This window comes from Lontra canadensis, unplaced genomic scaffold, assembly GCF_010015895.1.
Source record: "Lontra canadensis isolate GAN:19392208 unplaced genomic scaffold, GSC_riverotter_1.0 scaffold229, whole genome shotgun sequence".
In the NCBI taxonomy this organism is placed as follows: Eukaryota; Metazoa; Chordata; class Mammalia; order Carnivora; family Mustelidae; genus Lontra; species Lontra canadensis.
In genome coordinates this window covers 390,464-405,418 of record NW_022631223.1, presented here as the reverse complement: position 1 = coordinate 405,418, position 14,955 = coordinate 390,464, and the positions used below count along the sequence as shown (strand labels likewise).

Here is a 14,955-nt window from a genome sequence, read left to right as displayed (position 1 = left end):
TAAGAATGTGATTATCTTCCCACATCCTGTCTCTCCCCTGACACAGGGGAAAGAAATTCTTCCAACAGCTCCCCTCCCAGGCAAAGCCCTGCCGGACTGATTCATGTCCTACTCTCTCTGAAGCCCCTTTCTGCCCTCCGTACTGTATATCCTAGAGTCCAGGGAACCTGGGTCCCTCTGGATACACTGGTTCTGTGCTGGGTCACACCTGCAAGCCTGTCTTGACTGCTTCTCCTCTGCCACAGCCTTCCCTCCCTCAGTTGTAGACCAGCCCACCTACAGTCCACCTGGTCCTCTGCCCAGTGCCCTCTCCTCTCTTATCAGATTCCGGAGCCCATTTCCAGCCCTGGCCTTGCTGTCTGTCCCCACCAACCATGAGCACCCTGAGGGAGGAGTCTGTGGCCGATTCATCAGTCTACCATGCAGAAGATTCTAGAGAGTATCTGCGGGACAGGTAAGTGAATGAATAGGTAGACCAACAGTGGGGCAGGGAGCGTTTGTGGTGTGTGACCCCAGGAGAATTTAAATTATATGAATTCAACCAAAAGCACCTAGGGGAAAAGAAATGAAAATACTATATGCATGGGAATGTAATTTTGCATAGCCACTATGGAGGAGAGTATGGAGTTTCCTCAAAAAGTTAAAAACAGAATGACCACATGACCCAGCAATCCCACTTCCAGATATATACCCCCCCAAAATGAAATAGCTCTCTTGGAAAGATACCTGCACACTTATGTTCACTGTACCATTATTTTAAAAAAATCCAAGAAGTGGAAACAACTTAAGTGGACATCAATGGATATGTTGTACCTTAAGTGTATTATTAGATAAAAAAATGTGAGATGGATAGATAGATAGATAGATAGATAATGGGATATTATCCAACCATAAAAAAAAGAAGGAACTCTTGCCATTTGTGATGACACAGATGGACTTTGAGGACATTATGCTCAGTGAACTAAGCCAAACAGAGAAAGACAAATATTATATGATCTCACTTATATGTGGAATCAAAAAACAAAAGAACTCTAATGTATATACTTATATTTTAGATGCATACTCTTCTATAATGGGCATTACTACCCATATATTATACATTCATATGAATGTTTTACGGTAAAAAAACAGGTATTCTGAAACTTTGTGGCTGATTCAAGGGACTTTCAAGGGTAATGCTTACTCGGATAGATTTCACTGCACATGCCAATGTCAGAAGCTAGCCATTGGGGAAAGACAGAGGACTTGGTGAGTGAATACACCTAGGTCAATTCCTGGTTAGGTCCAAACCCAGATCAGGAGCCTGGTCAGTCTGTGAGAATCCCCAGAGTGGGTGTGTTGGGGCCCCTGAAGAGCAGCTCTACCAGATGGTCTATTAGTCCAAGGTCAGAAATGAATGGACCCTCCAGGGGAAGCCTGTTCAAGCTGCTCTCCTGTCTGTAAGACTTTTCAGAGCCTTTAATATGTGGGTGGCCATTGTAGCTGAGCTTGAGCAGGGAGCACAGCATTCTGAGCTCCCCAATTTATCATCCAACCGACCCTCCTATGTTTCTCCAGAGAAGCTGGTGGAGGGAGGGAGGAAGGAGGGGAAGGAAGGGATAGACCCTACCATTCTGCCCAACAGACCAGGAATGCATGTTCAGTTTTGGATTGGGATCAGAATGAAAAGCATTCACTCACAATGGAGGGAACAGAGTGATTCCCATGAGGGAGCTACAACCCAGACCTGGGAGGCAGAAGAGAAAGAAGAACCCAGGCCTTGTCCTCAGGGGCTCAGAGCTACTGCTGGCACACAGGGTAGAAAGCAGCTTCAGGGTGGTTCATCGCTTCACGAGTTTCCTGAGCACCTACTGTGTGCTGGGCCCTGGGGGTGCTCCAGGAGAAGACGACTGACAGGCCTGGGTTCCATGGACACCCCCATGGTCAGGGAGATGACTGATATTGGACACATCCTTGCAAAAGTAAGCAATGTCACTTCTGAGAGTGGTAAGTGCTTTAAAGACATCATGTGAGTCTCTTGGGAGGGGCAAAGGGATGCTTTCTGATGGCCCTAATCTACAGGTGCCAGGGTCTTAAATCCTGCACAAGGCTGGCACCTGGCAAGGTGGGTCATGCAACTCCCCCATTCTGCAGATGGGCAGCTGAGATAGGAAAGTGAGGTACTCTCTCAGAGTCCTGGGGTGGGGTTGGGATGGAAACCCAGCCATGTGACTTTGATGCCAGTGCTCACTTGGCTGCCACATGGCCCAGCCACAAGACAAGGCTCTCAAAAACTTGTCAGCTTGGAGAATCTGAAGTCAAGCTGGCTCACAAAAATAGAAGAATCTTCCAGAATAAGGGAATTAACTACCCATCTCAGCTCTGCCACAAAACAGCCATGTGACTTTGGTCAGCCTCCGCCTTGCTCAGAGCCCAAGATGGAGGTAGACAGACCTCCTTTCATGGGGACAGATGAGGCTATGCATGAGGCAGGGCTGTCACAGGGCCTGGCCCCATGGATCCTCAACAAAAAGACAAAAGAAAGGAGAGTGAAGCCCCACATGAGCTACCACCCCTGGGGTGCTGCCCGATCCAGCCTCGCTCCCCTATGCTATGACTCAATACTACAATCATGATGGCCAAACCCGAGGAAAGAACACACAACTGGGTGGAAAAATGGGCAAAAAGCATGAACAGGCAACTTACAGAAGAGTAAAACGTGTACAGCTAATAAATACAGGAAGAGGGTTCACCCGAATTACTTCTCAGGGGAATGCAAATCAAGACAGCAGTGGAAAAGCATTTTATGCCTATTCCCTAGGCAAAAATGAAGTCTTGGATAATGCCAAGTGTTGGAGAAGCTGTGGATCAACACCACAGGCTGGCAGGAGTGGCACTTGGCACAGTCACTGTGGAAATCAGGTTGACATTCATACCTTGTGACCATCCATTCCATTCCTCCGTATATACCCAAGGGAAACGTGCATACACTAGCACCAGGAAACGTGCACAAAGGGGCCTGTGGTGGCAATGTGACAAGCCAATGCTTAGAGGTGGCCCAGATGACCCACAACCAAAAGCATGGGAGCACAGACCAGAGTCTACTACTGCAGCCAAAAGGAATCCACAACAGCCAGAGGAACACCGTGGATGGGTTTTATTGCTATTGAGGGACAAAAGTAAATCCAAAAGATTGGATATAGAGTGATGTCTTTTCTTTATAAGATTAAATACAGGGGCGCCTGGGTGGCTCAGTGGTTTAAGCCTCTGCCTTCAGCTCAGGTCATGATCTCAGGGTCCTGGGGTGGAGCCCCGCGTCTGGCTCTCTGCTCAGCAGGGAGCCTGCTTCGCCCTTTGTCTGCCTGCTTCCTCCTCTCTGCCTGCTTCTCTGCCTACTTGTGATCTCTCTCTCTGTGAAATAAATAAAATCTTAAAAAAAAAAAGATTAAATACAACTAAAACCAAATAATTTCTTTCTGGGAACTATATCAATATGATAAAACAAACAAAAACAAGCAAGGAATGGAAAACCCAAGATTCAGGATGGAGAAAGCATGGCTCAGGAGGGAGAGGCAGGGGATACACAGGGGATCGTCAGAGGAGGGGGTGTAAATTACCCATTCTTGTTCTAGTTGTTGTGTTGTGTGGCAGATTCAAGGAAGGGGGGTTCATTGTGTTATTTAAGAAAAGGAAAAGGGGCACCTGGGTGCTTCAGTGGGTTAAGCCTCTGCCTTCGGCTCAGGTCATGGTACCAGGGTCCTGGGATCGAGCCCCGCATCGGGCTCTCTGCTCGGCGGGGAGCCTGCTTCCCCCTCTCTCTCTGCCTGCCTCTCTGCCTACTTGTGATCTCTTGTCTGTCAAATACATAAATTTAAAAAAAAAGAAAGGAAAAAGCTGAAGGGAGTGAATGCCTTCTCAAGCTGTCAAGGGCCACACTAGGTAGTAGGTGATAAAGCTGATGTGGGGCCGCATACAGCATTTTAATAGTCCTTGGCATTTAAGACCCATGAAGAGCTGGCCCACAATCTCGTCTGAGACTACTAACCCCCTACCTCCAGAGGCTGCAGACCCGTGTTCAAGATCCTTTTAGCAATCCAACTTCCATGTTGTTGCCCCATGTCAGCCAGGGACCCTATTCACTGGTGAAATTCTTCCTACCCTTTAAGACCCAGATCAAAGGCCATCTCCACTGTCTAGCTCACTTGTCACAGAGGAGATTAGGACACAGAGACATCAAGGGCATGCACAGGGGAAAGACCATGTGACACAGGGAGAAGATGGCCATCTGCAGGCCAAGGAGAGAGACCTCGGAAGAAATCAAACCTGCTGACACCTTGATCTTGGACTTCTGGCCTCCAGAACTGTGAGAAAAGGAGCATCTTTGACTAAGCTGCCCAGTCTGTGGTTCTTTGTTACAGAAGCCCGAGCTGGCTAATGGACTCACGAGCAGGCCCTCTCCCCTGAGAGGTGGTCTAGGTGGGGCTCCCAGGTCTGACCAACAAAAGCACTGCTGCCCTTGGGCATGTGATGGACACATGACCCAAAGTCAAGTCCTGTTAGCTGATCCCACTGGGATGGACCTTAGGACTTCTGTAGGTGTCCCCAAAGAAAGGCTTATGCTTTTTTTTTTTTTTTTTTTTTTTTTTACACAAATTTAGAACCTGGAAGTTGTGGTTCTGGCATTTTCAGAGCCATCTGGCTGCCCCAAGAGGCCGCTCTGGGGTAGAAACCATTCCAAGGGTCAGCACCATCCCTGACTTTGCAATGACTTAAGCAGACATAAATTCCCCTCTTGGCCTGATGAGAAGGCTTGAACTGGGTTTCCGTTTCTAGCATGCAAGAAGGCTTTGCTGGGTACATGCCCATGGCCTTCTCCTGAGATACAGACAGTAAAATTTAGAACATTCATGAGGGGGGACAGAGCCATGAAACACAGAGCCAGAGACCAGAGTGGAGGCTGAGGAAGTGGTAGCAGGTGAGGCTTTGGGTCTCAGCATGAGATGGATAATGGTGCCAAGGGGCAGCCCCCCCATGTCAATTTTCCCCTTCTTCCTCCTCAGTCACAGACCCTGAGCTGGTCTCAGAGCTACTCTGAATAAAAGACTACACTTCCCAGCTTCCCTTGCAGCTAGATGTGGTTATGTGACTGAATTCTGGCCAATGAGGTGTAAGAAGAACTGTGGGGTTGCAGGGGGAGGCCATGTTTCCTGCCATCCAGAGTGAGGCCTTGATGGCCAGACCTCTTCCCAAAGTCAAAGACCTTACTCTTGATGCCTCACCAAAAGGCAGGCTTGTTGGCTGGTCATTGCCAGGAAGAGGCAATCCCATGAGGGCAAGAGCCCTGAAGGCACTGAGGAAGAGCCCAGGAGCCAAAACCTGAGGTGTCCTCAAGCAAGGTATGTTTACACATGAGGAAACCAAGGCTCAGAGGAGAAGTGACTTCTCAGACCCCTGGGGGTCTTATGTGGGCCTCCTCGTCCTCTGCTCCACAGCTACCACCTTTCAGGTTCCAGGCCAGGGTAACTCCTTCCTAACTGGCCTTCAGGTCATCAATCCTACCCCCATCCTCAGCATCACTACCAAAGCAGAACTTCACTCATGGCACAGTGTCACCTCTTGCCAGGAAAACTGGACCAGACTCCTAGCTCCCACCCTGACCCCTCCATAGCACATTCTATTCCCAGCAGCTAGAGCAAGGCTGCTAGATCCAAAGTCAGATCCTGTCATTCCCTTGCTCTCCATTCACTGGAGGAAAACCCAAATCTCTGACTTGGCCTGACAGATGTCACACTGTCCAGCTCCCGGCTTCTTCTCTGACCTCTGAGACTTCTTCTTCCCCCTGATCACTGTACTCCAGCTATACCAGCCCTCTCACTGGTCCTCAAACAGCCAAATATGTTCCTGCCTGGGGCCTTTGCACATCTATCCTCTTTGCCCAGTATGCCCTTCCCCAGACATGCCCATGGCTCACCTCCCTCATGAATCCAGAGGCCTTCCTTGACCAAACAGGCTGGAACAGCAGCCTCCAGCCATGGTGGGCACTCAGTAAATATTTGGTGAACATATGAGTTAAACAAATGAATGAATTTTATAGCGACTCTTCAATGAGCCTTCCAGAACGACTGACTATTAAGCTGGATCATGTGATGTTGCCATTTTTGCAGGTCAAAAATCATTGAATAGAGGCTATTTCATACAGAATGACCTTACTTTGGCAGCTACGCCTTTGCTCCAATTCTCCAATGGCTCCCACCACCTAGTTTGAGTTCAAACTGGTCAGCCTGATGCCACATGCCTCTTGGACCTGGCTCCCAGTCACTTCCAGGCCTGTGGGCCTGTCGCCCCTACCACTGCTATGCCCTGGGTTTTCTTAGGCTCCTCTCTTTGCCTTGGTTCCCTGAGGCCACTCAACGTGCAATGGACGTCTTCAATTCTACAACTCTGGTCAGCTGGGAGGGCTGCTGGACAGCAGGGCTCCTGGCACCATAGTACCCCCCTTGTACTCCCAAAATGCATGGTGATAATGCCAGGCTATGGGACTGGTTCTTCCAAGACTACAGGCTGTTCCAGGGTGCCATCATCCCAGTCCCAGGACACCCTGTCACTAAATTTCAATGACCTTGGACAAGTCCCTTCTGAGCCTGTTTCCTCATCTGGAACATCTCGTATGTCAGCAACACACAAGTTTAAAATAAGGCCAGAGCCCAGGCCTGGGTCCCAGGGACAGGGGACTGGGGAATGTGAGCAAGAGAAGGCAGAAAAACCATGGGTGCCCACAGAAGGCTCCCAAGACAGGGATTTCAGGGACCTAAACTGGACTCCCAGTGTGGATGCCACCTCCTGGCATGAGCCAGGGCAGCCCCGCCCTCTCTCTGGGCCCCCGTTCTCTACCTGAAAAGTCAGCCCTGAGGCTGGAAGAGGGAGAAGGAAGGGCAGGTGGGACAAGGCAAAATTCTAACCACGAAGATGTTGGAAAGGGCACACGGTGTGAAGAGAAGTTCTAAAAGAGGAGGCCACAGTGCTCCCTGCCAACCTCACCGTGAAGCTGGGGTCTGTCCCCCTCAGGAGTGAATAAGCAGGTGCCTACAGAAGATGGTGACCAAACAAGACCCGCTCAGGACTGAGAGGACCAAGAAGGAGGAAGGAAACACCCAGTGATGAGTGTGACGGAGAGCCCAGCTGTCATGGAGCTGGCATTCCCAAGGGGTGAGGAACGAGTCACAGTGCCGATGAGCTGAAGCTTCATGGTGTGAGGGGACTTTAGACCCCAGTGATCAAGGGAGGCCCGGAGGCCGTGAGAGAGAGGTCCGCACAGAGAACGAGGGGCGTTCTGGGGTGCTGGCTGTGAGAAAGGATCTGAGGCAGAAGGAATGTGTGGTGCTGGGGACCCAGGGCTGGACACAGTGTGGTGTGCCGGTGGGCGGGGGGAGGGGAAAGATGGGAGCAGAAGGGGGCAGAGGTCAGCAGTGCTTTAAAATGAGAGGAAGACTCCACGGAGTTTTAAGCAGGGAAAATGACATGACCTCATTTTCATTTACAAAGGAGGACCCTGCCTGCAGGAAGGTCTCCAGAATAGCCAGGGGGCAGCGGGATGCCAGGGGGTGGGGTGGGGGGTGGGGGGGCTGCAGTGCTGGGGAGCCCAGAGGCACCAGCTGTGTGACGGGAAGGGAAGGAAGTAAAGACACAGAGAAACGGCTGGATTTAGGGTGAATCTTTTCAATATCCACTGAATTTACTGATGCTGGGGCTGAGGGAGAGAGAGAACTCAGGGGGGTGCCTTTAGCGCCATCCAGTAGGCTCAGTGAACCACTGCAGCCCAAAGAGACCTGAGGCAGACTTATTTCCAGGGAAGTTCACAGCTTGGCAGCAAGCCTGTGGACTTCCCAGCCCCATAGTCCAGACACACACAAGCAGAACACAAAACATGGTCTTTTCCACAAATATGGAGGCCTCCCAATGACCAACCGCCTTTCCACCAGGATTTCTTCATAACTGCTTTGAAAACCAAAAGTGTGACCTGACACATGTCTCGGTGCATGTATCTATATGTGTACACACACAGACGCACGTCCCATGTATGCATGCCTGAGCAACACACAATTCCCACAGAACAGGGTTTGCAAATTCAAATGTCCACAGTAGCCTGGTGAGTCATGAAAGGGGACTGTGTGATAATAGGGAGTGGTGAGGACTGTGGCAGGGGTTCCATTTAAAGGAATCTTCATTCTCAGCCTGACCGCCTGATAACTGTGTAGGCACATACGTAAGTTATCAGTAGATCTGCCACGCTTTAAAAAGAAGCCAGAAATTCATACTTTGAGGTAGAAAAGTTATTTTTTTAAAAATTGGACTTCAATTTAAGAAACATCAGTGCTTTATCAGCTGATTAGCCTTTAGGCCACTGGTTGCTGGTTTTCAACTTTGCCATAGGTGGTTGGAGTGGTCTGGAGTTCACTTAGAGAGCCCACCCTCCCCAGGAGACCTGATTCAAGTCATGACACCTGCAGATCCCATACTTGGGAGCATTGCAGCATGGGGCAGGTGAGAGGTTTGCAGAGGGATCCTGAGGCTATTCTGGTCTCCCACAGCCTCTAAGACCTTGCATAAGTTGTCTGGGTGAGCACATACCCACTTTGAGCTCCTTCCCGAAGACGGTGCGCTCCCCTAGTGCTGAGCAGTTCCAGCGGCCATTGCGGAACTGAAACTGACACTCGTCGAGACCCATTTGTGAGCCTTCTCCTATGACGATGATGGCGTCGGGTCGGCTCTGGCAGATTGCCCGCTGTCTGGGAGCTAGGCCCGGGATCTTGTTACAGATGATGCTCGCGCCCAGAGCTACCACCGAGGAGAAGCCACTGGAGCAAGGGGACACAGAGAAACGGAGTGTTAGGCCAGCAAGGTGGGGGCACGGCCTCCACGCCCTCCCAGGGTATCTGAGGCTGTTGTCCCCACTCCTCCCACACATATACCGATCATACTATCCTCCGCGTCCCCCACCCCGCCGTTGCTTCCAGCAGGGGTCTCCCAACTTTTTGATACTGCACCCCAAACCCACAATTACTCATTTTGTAATCCATATCGGTACTGGCATAGAATGTATAGTCAATATGAGTGAGGCCTGATTTCCTTTTACTATACACACAAAAAAGATGACATATGCTGCAAATATGACATTGTGCACAAAGCAAGTTGCCTTCGGATTTATGGTAGGGTTCAACTGAGGATGAAATTTAAAATCATGCAAACTAAAACCCATTATTGTTTAGGAATCATGTCTGTGGGATCAAACTGCAAAGGCAAACAAGGGGACGATAATCACAAAGTTTCCTGCAGCGGTGGCCCTGAAAGGTTGTGGGGACACATTAAAAAAAAACAAAAACTGCAACTGCTTGTACATGTTATATATACTCTCCAATATGTATGATCTAGATCTTTAAAAAGTAATTGTAAATGGGAGGTCTGGTGTTTTCTTTCTGTGTGCCCATGGAGCTTGTGTACCCCACTCCAGGCATGATCAGTCTAAAGGAGGCCTATGACTCTTCATACAGCTCTTGTCTTCTTTTTTCATCTTCTGTGCAGGTAGATATTGGTTATCTTGCAGGTGCCAAGCACTATGCTGGGAGACAGCAAGGGCCTACCCTCCAGGAGTTCTGGAGGGAGACCACACCCATTTCACAAATGAATAAAACAGACCATTTCAGACCATGGTAGGCACTATGAGGAAAGTCAACAAGGAGGCCATAAATGAGGAGGGTGGGCTTGGGAGGGAAGAGAGAGGGGACACTTTAGCTGGGGTGGTCAAGGATGGGCTTCCTGGGGAGGTGCAGTGCAGCACGGCCTGAATGGCCAAGAACCAGTCATAGGAAGGTCTGGGGCAGAGTAATCTGGGCAGAGGGAAGAGCAAATGCCAATTTCTTGGTAGGGGATGGCAGGGGCAGCAAGCAGAAAGATCCCACAGAATCTGGTGCAGGGCTCAGGGACAGAGAGTCTGAAGACACAATCTGGTAGAAAGGGCTAGAATTTTCTCAGGTGCATCAGGGAGCACTGAAAGGCTGTATGCCGGAAACTGACCGGATCCCATCCCTCCAGCCCCACAGGGGAGAGGAATGTGGGGATGCGGGGTGCCAGAGCAGGAGCATGGAGAAGGGACAGGGAAGAGGGGGTGGTGGCTTGGCCTTGGCAGTAGCTAGGGTGGCAACAGATGGAGCTGACCAAACTTGCTGATGGGCTGATTGAAGGGTGGAGCTGAGCGGAGGAATGGGGAAGGGTATGAGGGAAAGACAGGCGTCAGTGTGACTCCTGGGTATCTGGCGGGGGGTGGGGCCATTTCCTAATATCAAAATAACCCCAGACAAGCTCCAGTGACGACCCTGATGATGCAGGTAGCCCTTCCTTTGCACAAAGATGGTCCACATGTCTGGAGCTTTTAAAGAGAAGACCTCACCTCTGATGCCTTATTCTGGACATAATAATAAGAGAGAGCTTCCATTTATTGAAGGTCACAGCCAGCCCTGGGCAAAGTGCCTCACACTTTCCATCCTGGGACTCAGCTACAGGAAGTTGTACTGGATTTGGAATTTCTTAAAGCGAGGATCTGTGTACCCAGAGTGCAGGAGAAGAGGTGACCCCCACTCCTCTCCAAGCACATTACTGACCGGTCCCTAACCTATTTCCCTCAATCCTGCCTTACACCAGCCCTCTTCCTGCCTCCTGCCCTTTGTCCTTACTGATCCCCTTCCCTGGAATCTTTCTCCTCCCCCTGAGCTTCACAGGCTTGGCTTCTTGCCATCAATACTGGGACTTCAAGCGACACCTTCTTTGACCACCCCAGCTACAGGAATCTGCCTCATCCTCTCACCCCTCATAACTTGGCATCACAGTCTCTGTTTTGTTTATGTCATTCTCTGGATTACTTATGGTCTTCTACCGTGGTTGGTTCTGTGTGCCCACTTTGTTTATCACTTGTCCTTCTCGTTAGACTATGAGCTCTTGGAGGCAGGGATGATGTCTGTCGGTTCACTAAATGGCTTCTGAATGAATGGATAATGAATGGGTGAACTATGGAGTTTCCAAAATATCGCTCAAGGTAAGTGCCCATGACACAGCAGATGTGCCTGCCCAAATTCGTCCCGAATGCACCAGTGAACTTTTGCAGCAACCCTACCATGCCATGCCAAGGCAGGAGCGTTAAGTGTTGCTGCAAACATGGCATACATGTGACATTTCTAAACAGCCTGGTGAGCAGGATTCACCCTTTCACATATCTGAAAATTAAGGCTCACAGAGATTGAGATCTGGAGGCCAGTGGGTCACCGATCTGAAACAGAAGCCTTGCTAGAGCTCTCATTCATTCAACTCAGCCACTGAAAGAGAGTCTAACACGGCTAGAGCTAGAATGTCTGAAATGTTTGAGGAAGAGGCAGCATGGAAAGATCGTCAAGCAGAGATGTTTGGGCCACAAGTCAGCGAGAACCTGTCAAGCCCTAGCTGACGGCCAGGGAATTCCCACCCCAACAGAGTATAATGATGTATTAGATTAAAAAATTCATAGGAACAGGGGCACCTGGGTGGCTCAGTGGTTTAAGCCTCTGCCTTCGGCTTGGGTCATGATCTCGGGGTCCTGGGATCGAGCCCCATGTTGGGCTCTCTGCTCAGCGGGGAGCCTGCTTTCACTTTCCTCCTTTCTCTCTCTCTCTCTCTGCCTGCCTCTCTGCCTACTTGTGATCTCTGTCTGTTAAATAAATAAATAAAATATTTTTAAAAAATTCATAGGAACAGTTGTCTAGCAGCTAAAAGTTCAGGCCTAGAGTGCCATCGAAGCTTCCTTGGCCTTCTAGCTGTGCGGCCTTGGGCAAATTGCATCCCCTCTCTGTACTTCAGCTTTTCCATCTCTAAAAGGAGGATATTGATTTTTAGTCCTCATTTCACAGTGTTGCTGTGAACATGAAATGTGTTAAAACACGGAAAGTGTTCAAAAGGTGCCAGGCACCTAGTATGTACTCAATTAATGTGCTGCTTTGTGGTTTTTGTTATTATGGGATTTGATTATTACAGGGGGACAGTGCTTGAGTCACTGGAACGAGCCACATCAAGTAAGAATACCACAGATGCCCTGCCATCAGCCCTTGGCGGAGGAACTAGGCACATCTGGGGAGCCAGAAGGCTTCTTGAGGACCTTGGGACTTTACCCCTCATGCCCATTTTACAGATGGATACCCGGAGGCTCAGGGAGCAGCAGAGTCCAGGGCCAAATTCACCCTGCAATTCCTTTTCCTGACTTGGATCTCTCTCCGCCCCAAAGGGCGACTGGGGGGCTGAAAGCCAGCGCCCTCCGTAGCTCCCTCCCTCCCTCCTGGGCAGCGCCCCCCCCCCCAACCCCGCAGGGCCAACGAGGTCTCAGCTCGCCTGTGGGAGGTCCCGCGGGCGGGGCAGCCAGGGGAGGTTATTTTCTGTTGTTTTCCCTTTCTCTCTCCCTTCCCTGGTCCCTCCGCCCCGATTCTAATTAAAAAGAAGATAAAGCCTCACGCAGCCAGCGCCAATCAGCCCGACCAGCTTCCTGGATGCTGGACGCGCGCGGGGCGGCGGGGCGCGGGCCAAGATGAAGATTAAAGCAGGGAGAAAAAAGCCACCCAGACGCGGACGAATCAATAACACTTAAAACACACCCGCAGGCAGACAGCGCGCGAGCCCCGCAGCCGCCTCTCCGCCTGCGGTCGCCTCTCGGTCCGCGGTCGCGGCCGGCGGCCGCCTTGTCCGCTCTGCGCGCACCTGCTTGGAGCCACGGCCGTTCAACTTGCGAAATGCCCGCTACCGAGACGCAGGGTGGGAAAAGGGGAGGAGTGATAGTTGCAAAACACAAAGGCTCTGCCACACACAGACACACACACACTTTCGCTGCAGTCCCCGCAGCCGGCCGCCTCCCCAAAGCCGGGCAGTGGGGAGGTTCCCCCCAATCCCCAGCGGTGGGAAAGCAGGTTTTGTGAAACCAGCCAAGGTGGCCCTTTAGCGCCAGAACCTCTATCAAACCCTAAAGCCCCCCACCCCTACCCCTCCGTGCTTCACACGCATTATCTCCTAAGTACAAAGGGTGACTGGCCCTGTAAATTCGGCTCCAAGACGCGTCCTGAGCCACCGCCTCCCACTTTCCAGCCAAAGCGCCGCCCCGGGCCCCACCTCCGTGGAAATGCTCGAGTGCAGCAGGGAGGGCTGCTCCGCGCGCCAGAGGACTCCGGTGCCCGGTTTTAGGGGGCGGGGTGGCCCTCCTCTCTTTGGCGCTGGCTCTTGGAGGTTGCCTCTCTGGGTGTCTAGGGCCATCTCTCGTCCCACCTTTGTGTGTGTGCGTTGGGGATGGGAGGCGCTGTCCCCTTGGCCTGGGGAAGGGCTCTAGGAGTATTGAGGGTTCTTGGAAACGGGGTGGTGTCAGGGATCTGAGCAGCGGTTTGTGTTTGTGCCAGCGAAGGTCCCTCCCTCTAGGTACCTGTTCCCCGTTGCAAGGACCGGCCCCGCCTGCTACCTGGGGACTGCCCTGTCTCCAGGAGAGGCTGTGTCTGCGCCTCTGTGTACAGAGGTCCTCGGGCTCTGGGGTCTGAGCTCCTTGGGAGCGGGCTGTCGTCCTGACTCCTGGCTCCGGTGTTCCTGGGGGAACCTGCTGTTCCTATGCCCGGGTCAGAAGTGACCCTAGGAGAGGCTGGCCTTTGCAGCAGCTAGTTCGGAGTCCCCCAGGCTGCACCGTCGTACTGGTTGTCTCTGGTTCTGAGGGTTACCGGACTCAGACATCTTCAGGAGGGCCGGACTTCTGCCCAATCTCCAGAGCTGTGAGCGCCCCTAGGGCGCCCGCCTGCGGGGGGGGGGGGGCGGTGTCTTTGTGCGCCCACCCAGCCTCTCTGAGGGGCCTAAGAAGTTGGTGGCCAGCGGCCGACCCCCTCCCCGGGCCAGGCCAACTTTGCCGGGACACGCGTGCACGGGATGCGAGCGGCCCTTACCCGATCCGGAGGTAGACCATGCCCAGGCTGAGAAAGAGGTGGCCCAGGCAGCGCCGCGCTTTCCGGTTCATAGTCCCCGCTGGCCGCCGGGGCCGCGGGCCGGGCTGTGCTGATCCCGCGGGCCGGCCCCCGCGGGGCTATCAACATAGCCCGCCCGGGAGGCGCGGGCCGAGGCGTCCCGGGTGCCGTCTGTCCGTGCGCCCGTCCGCTCGCTCGGCGCCTGAGCCTCGCCGGGAACGCGGGAGCCACGGAGCGGGAGGAGGGAGGGAGGAGCGAGCGCGGCGCGGGGCGACGCCGGGCTGCGCGCGAGCGGCGGGTGCAAGTGTGTGAGGCGCGGGGAGTGCGGGGGCGCTGCTGCCGCCCGCCCCCGCCCCTCCCTCCCTCCTTTCCCCCGTCCCTCCCCCGCCCCCTCCCCCTCCCGCCTCCCGGGAGCGCCCGCCCCGCACCCCCGCGACCGCGGGACGGGGCCGCCAGCTCTAAGCGCGCGCTCACGCCTTGCCCCACGCGCTCCCGTGGCGCCCCCTCCCGGCTCCAGGGCGCGGAGCCGGGCAGGGGGCGGTGGGAGTCCTCTGGACCCCCACGGGTCGCTAACTCTCAAGTTGCGGTCGAGCTGGCGCCCTGCGACTGCCCGTGGGATTGAGAGGATCAAGGCTCAGTCGAGAATCCCCGCGCCCTGGCTTGCCTCGTCGTCCTCCCCGCCCGGCCGGGCGCTCAGAGCTGGGTGGTGTTAGGTGGCACCCGGGTTCCCCCTTTCCCCAGGCTTCCTTGCCCAGCTTCAGAGGAGGGCGCCCCCTTCCGCGGAGTGGCGATAACTGGCTCAGCATATTCCTTCCTCACCCCTGTCTATTCTAGGAGGTGCGGCAGGTGGGCACCCTGGTAGGGCAGCCTCTTTTGGAATGCCGCTCCTAGCGGACAGTCGGAGTCGGGCTGAAGCCAGGATGCCCCGCACAGGACCCAGACGTAGGCCTCCGGAGCAGCCAGAGCAGCCCGAGCC

The 14,955-nt window shown here is 53.1% G+C and overlaps 1 protein-coding gene across 1 annotated transcript in view; it reads right to left on the bottom strand.

Moving 5' to 3' along the window:
* The window catches only part of WNT7A (Wnt family member 7A), a 60,540-nt gene extending 46,270 nt beyond the window's left edge, over nt 1-14,270 (bottom strand). Inside the window, exons 1-2 of the mRNA XM_032849442.1 lie at nt 13,962-14,270; nt 8,608-8,834 (exon numbers count right to left, since the gene is read on the bottom strand). Coding sequence (XP_032705333.1) covers nt 8,608-8,834; nt 13,962-14,032 — 298 coding nt within the window. The 5' untranslated portion in view covers nt 14,033-14,270. The remainder of the gene's footprint in view (nt 1-8,607; nt 8,835-13,961) is intronic.
* Nucleotides 14,271-14,955: the final 685 nt, after the last annotated feature.